The sequence below is a fragment of the Phyllobates terribilis genome, unplaced genomic scaffold, assembly GCF_046119375.1.
Source record: "Phyllobates terribilis strain yellow unplaced genomic scaffold, ASM4611937v1 Scaffold_12__6_contigs__length_324123572, whole genome shotgun sequence".
NCBI classification, from domain to species: Eukaryota; Metazoa; Chordata; class Amphibia; order Anura; family Dendrobatidae; genus Phyllobates; species Phyllobates terribilis.
Window position 1 is genome coordinate 131944197 of NW_027362772.1, and position 6000 is coordinate 131950196.

The window sequence follows — 6000 nt, forward strand, 5'->3', positions numbered from 1 at the left end:
TTTTCTGCACAACATCTGCATTTTTATCATGAATACATTATCAGCAACACAGGTCACCACTCTAATCCTCCAAACACTTGATAGAACTGAAGTTTGGTTGTACAAAACTTTACATGTTGCAGGAGACTAACATTGAAGCCAATGGGGCAAAGTCGCCTGGCACATGCGACTCTTAACACAATTCAGTCATTACAACGTCATAATACAACACCGTGATCTTTATGTCATAAAACACATGCTGCCATATAACTTTAGACTTACAATTTTTCAACGTAACATAGAAAGATCTACTTCAAGCTGAGATGTAGGCAATGAATCTTCTTTCTGCAAAGGGTCCTCATACTAGACATGGGTGGTCCTGCCATCTTATAGAAGATAACGCCCCCTATAGAGTTTGAGGATCTTACTGAACAACTTATCACATTTTTAGACCCCTGCGTATAACATGCATATCCTGGTCTTATGTAGAGTTTTGAATGAGCCATTCATGCACATCATCGACTTCTACATCGAAGCATTCTGCAGCAATCCATCAAGCCAAGATATTATTGACACAACACTGTTTTATCGAGATCCACAATCACTCAGAATGAGCGTAGATTGACTTGGAATTAATTGGCACACTTTGTGATGGTTTTTGTAAGGCAATGTGGTGGTTCTGTAGAGCTCAGCAATTACATAAAATCATACGAGATGTGTCGCAGGTATGTGGACTGGCTTGACGTGAACCTACAAGTTAAAGCCAGCTGTGGAATGATCACTATGAGCAGTTTCCATCGCACATAAAGACGTTCACTGTACAGTATTTTCTCCGGGGAGAATGCAGACCGGCACAGGCAGCGAGAAAATGCTTTGACGTAGGCACACTTGTCTTACACAAGTGGAATTAGTGCTATTCAGCCTGCGTATCAAAACACTCTGCCTCATCGGGGAACATGAAAAGCTGATGGTTACAGTATCTCATGTTTGACCTTCTTATTTGAGGCACCGGAGTATAAAGGACGGAAAGCAGATGTCTCCTCTAGCTCGTCCATACAGCAACACCGCAATGAATTAATCACGCACGTTTCGCTGGAAAAAAATGCAGAATACAATAACCCCAACCATATGCAATTCTGCAAAAGGAGAATAGGATTTCCTAGCTTACCTCATCCACTGTTAGGGGCATACAGATCCGGTACTCTTTTACCAGCATCCTGGGCCCAGCGCTGGTTCTGTACTCAGGGAAAACTTTGCCAGGCTCCCTGCTTCCTCACCTTGCAGTATGTGCCTTTTCTCAGCAGGGCTTCAGGCACACCTTTGCATGAAAGTGAAAAACTCCACCTACCACCACACACACAAAAATGTTAACTCGTTGCTGACAAAAGCGATGGCTGGGGACACTAAAGTCTCCTGCAAACCTCCCATCTACAGCCTGGAGCTGCTCTGTCGGTGCAGTGCTCTTGTTTCTGGCTTTCCCTCTCTTTCCTTCCCTCTTCCTCACATCCCCCTCTCCCCTTTCCGCTTCATCACAATGCCTTCTTTTCCCTTTCCTGATTGATTTGTGACTTAAATGTTCATTTTCTCCTGCATTATTTATTACTAGTGTACACAAGGAGCAGACAGCAGTCACTTACCAGTATTACAGCTGCCAATCTAGCTGCGCTGTAACTACAATAATGGCATTTCTGGCACTTAATTGCTATATTTATGCTTCATATGCGCTACAAATGTCAGAGAGGGGCCATGGGAATGCCATTATTTCATGCTCTTGTCAAATTCTTGTTTATTGGTCAATATCCAGAGGCAAAGTCTCAGTTTTTTTTTTTTTATCAGGGTAAATTCACACGGAGAGTGACAGCACTCAAAAAATCGGACCCAGATTTGACAAGGAAACGGGCAAAAATCGGGCATATTGTGAATCCATACGCAAATTTGACCAACGCAATAGAGATAGGGCTAATCCATTGAGCCTACTTAACGCATTAAAAAAAAATCATCCTTGCAGATTTCACATCAATAAGTAAAATCTCTTTTTATTTGGAGGCTTCAATTTTAAACGCCTGCACCATAGTTGGGGCACATCTCCTGCAACATCTGCTTTTGTCACCAGAGCACCATCATATTTATTCTGTGAGTGGCGCTGATGATTGACGAGATTTTGGCACTAGAGGCGCAGCACAGGTTCTGCACAGCTAGATCTGGGATGACGGGTAAGAACCCACCTAGGACGCTACCTCACCCAGTCCCTAGATGGTGTGAGGCAGTGACCGGGATCGTATACGAGGGACGTTATATATCCCCCAGAATGTGTACAGAGACCTATTAAATCCATTGGAGTGCATTGCAGTCACAGACACAGCTGCGGCTGCAATGTAGGAATGAAGGTGAGCAATGACCTGGTCAGACTACCTGGCTAAGGCAGATTAAGTAAAACCCGGCAGGGCCTTCATTTCTTGGAGGAGGTCACAGGAGGCAGTGGGGCGGCCTCCTCCCTCCAACCCGGGTTTTCCAGTGGCTCTTGCCACAGGTCCTTTAAAATCCCTGCACTAAGGATTAGTGTTGTTCTATGTTGGAACCTGCTAGGAGCGCAGCAGGAAAGCTCAGCAGGCTTGAGTGTGGCTGAACCCCCGCCTGGGAAGGCTCTGCACCTGTCAGGCTCTGAGCGTCCTAGCGCGGCCGTTGCCCCCGGCGACCGTTGTTTATGGACTCACGTTAACCCGGCTGCGAACCGGAGGACTTTCTGTTTACCCGTGAGTTGCTGAATAAAAGCTGTTTATGTTGGACTTGTTTGGGTCACTGCCTCAGTTACTGAACACCGCCGCCCTACAGCTTGCTGGAGAATGCGGGCATCGTGACTGAGGCATACCCCACCGGCAGCTGCATAACCACAATCCGGCCTGCCACCTTTCAGTTCCACCCCGTGGACAAAATGGAGGAGCTGTTAAAGCATCTGGGACTCACCCTTCAGCAGCAGCAAAAAAACAAATGAACTGTTGCTGCAACAGATGGCTGCCCTGCGGGAGACACCGACGGTGCCAGCCCTGGAACGTCGAGAGGCCTGGGACAAGGTTCGCTCAGCGTTGAGGATGATGGGACCGGAGGACGACGTGGAAGCCTTCCTGACCATCTATGAGCGCACAGCAGAGCAGGAAAACCTACCAGCCGGACAGTGGGCAGAAGTGGTGGCTCCGTTTCTCGTCGGCGATGCCCAAAAGGCCTACTTCGACCTAAGTCGAGAGGACGCCCAGAACTACCAGAAGCTCAAAGGTGAGATCCTTGCCCGGCTGGGGGTGAATACATATGTGAGGGCTCAGCGTGTGTTTTCATGGGCCTATGTGGAGACCCGACTCACCCGGTCTCAGGCTTATGACCTCCTGCAGCTGGTAAAGAGGTGGCTCCAGCCTGAGACTTTGTTTCCAGCCCAGATGGTGGAGAGGGTGGTGGTTGACCGGCTGGTGAGGACTCTGCCAGCCGCTATCCAATGTTGGGTGGGGCAAGGGGACCCCGGCACACTCGACCAGGTGGTCAGCCTGATCGAGCATTACTCGGCCACTCAGGACTTTATCCGGGACTCTGCCCCCTTGCAGCTGTCACGCCGATCCCTGCCAACCCAGGAGTTGGGAAAGGGGTCGCGTCCCTCTGCTGGGGACAGTCTGCACCGTACCCGTGCTGAAGGGGAGCCTCAGAGTGAGAGTGGCAGGAGACTGATTCCCTCCCAAACTGTCATAAAACCTAACAGTACCTCCTCCCTTAGGTGCTGGCGGTGTCAGGGGCCGGGACATGTGGTTGCTAATCGTCCCCTGACTACGGAACCCATGGACTGCGGATATAGCCGCCAGGTCTCAATGTATGCCCAGACTGTCAGGACAGCGGGGGCGCCAACCCCCAGGACAGTGAACTCCAACTATGCCAGGTACTGGTTAATGGGTACCCCACGGAGGTCCTCCTGGACTCAGGGATCCTCGTGACTCTGGTACATGGGTCGCTGGTGGCAGGAGACAACCCCAGTGGATGGCCAGTCGGGGTTGTGTGTATCCATGGGGACCTCCGAGAGTACCCAACTGCGGAGGTAGTTTTGTCCACGCCATGTGGAGACATAAAACATGTGGTCGGAGTGGTGAAAACTCTTCCCTATGGGACTGTGTTGGGAAGAGACTTGCCCCTGTTCTGGACTCTGTGGAAAAACAAAATCCACTCTCCTCTGGTAAAATGTATTACAGATGCTGTACCCGACGAACCTGCCGTAGGGGTGTCCAACCTAGGGTCAGAGTGTGACCCCAATAGGTTTCCCTTAGAGGTACTGGGAGGAGAGGTCGAGGAGACTCCATCGATCCCCGAGCTGGAAGTGTCCCGGGACACGTTTGGGACGGCTCAGCTACAGGATCCCACCCTGACTCAGGCGCGTGAAAGGGTGGTAGAGGTAAACGGCATAGCCCAACAGCCCAATGCAGATACTGCATTTCCACGCATGGTAGTCAACGGCGAGTTGCTCTATAGTATAGATAAGATCAGGGACGAGGTCGTGGAACAGTTGGTAGTACCTCAGTTGTACCGTCGGGTGGTTCTAGATTTGGCACACATACACTTGCTTGGTGGACACTTAGGGGTAAAAAAAAACGCAAGAACGTATCTTGCAGCGGTTCTTTTGGCCTGGGGTTTACGCGGAGGTCAAAAGGTACTGTGAATCCTGCCCCGAATGTCAGTTGACCTCACCCACCGCAAGTTTCCATAGCCCATTGGTACCCCTGCCAGTGATAGAGGTACCTTTTGAATGGATTGCAATGGATTTGGTAGGACCCATTGTAAAATCCACCCGTGGCCACCAACATATACTGGTGGTCGTCGACTATGCCACCCGGTACCCGGAGGCTATACCACTATGCCACACCTCGGCAAAACTGATTGCACGGGAGCTGTTTGCCATGTTCTGTCGCCTTGGACTACCTAAGGAGTTCCTGACGGATCAGGGGACCCCTTTTATGTCCAAAGTGACAAGGGAACTGTGCAAATTGCTAAAAATTAAACAATTGCGCAACCTCGGTGTACCACCCTCAAACCGACAGGCTAGTAGAACGGTTCAGTAAAACCCTCAAGTCCATGTTAAAAAAGGTGGTTTCTTTGGACGGGAGGGATTGGGATATGTTGCTACCCTCTTTGATGTTCGCCGTCCGTGAGGTACCCCAGGCTTCCACAGGGTTCTCTCCCTTTGAGTTATTGTACGGAAGACAACCTAGGGGTCTGTTAGACGTAGCCAAAGAGACATGGGAACAAGAGCCGACTCCACATAGGAGTGTAATTGAACACGTGGCTAGTATGCAGGACCAGATCATGGGGGTCATGCCCATCGTGAAAGAACATCTGTTAGATGCCCAGGCAGCTCAGAGGCGCACATATAATAAAAGAGCCAGAGTCAGGTCTTTTAACAAGGGCGATCGGGTGTTAGTACTGGTACCCACAGCCGAGAGTAAGCTCATGGCCAAGTGGCAAGGGCCATATGAGATTCGAGAAAAAGTGGGGGAGGTAAATTACCGGGTGTATCAGCCCGGAAGGAGGAAACCTGAGCAGCTTTACCATGTAAACCTGCTAAAGCCTTGGAAAGATTGAGAGTGTTTAGTTACAGACGTCACCCCGGGCATATCACCAGAGAGTTCTCTACCTTCAGCCAGGGAAGCGTCCGAAGGGGAGGTCAGGATAAGTGATGCCCTCACTAAACAGCAGCAATGGGAGGCTCGCTCGCTGGTGCAGCACAATACAGACGTGTTCTCAGAGCTACCAGGTAGGACTACGGTTATCCAACATGACATTGTCACCGAACCTGGGGTAAGGGTGCAAATAAGACCGTACCGGGTACCCGAAGCCCGCAGGCAAGCCATCACGGCTGAGGTAAAACAAATGCTTCAGTTAGGCGTCATCGAGGAATCATGGAGTGAGTGGGCTAGCCCCATCGTGCTGATTCCAAAACCAGACGGATCGTTATTCTTCTGTAACGATTTCTGGAAATTGAATGAAGTGTCAAAG

At 50.0% G+C, this 6000-nt stretch overlaps 1 protein-coding gene across 1 annotated transcript in view; it reads right to left on the reverse strand.

Annotated features, from left to right (window-relative positions):
* The window catches only part of LOC141172272 (cytoplasmic phosphatidylinositol transfer protein 1-like), a 199627-nt gene extending 198140 nt beyond the window's left edge, over positions 1-1487 (reverse strand). The window contains exon 1 of the mRNA XM_073656288.1: positions 1148-1487. Within this exon, the coding sequence (XP_073512389.1) occupies positions 1148-1195 (48 nt within the window). The 5' untranslated portion in view covers positions 1196-1487. The remainder of the gene's footprint in view (positions 1-1147) is intronic.
* Positions 1488-6000: the final 4513 nt, after the last annotated feature.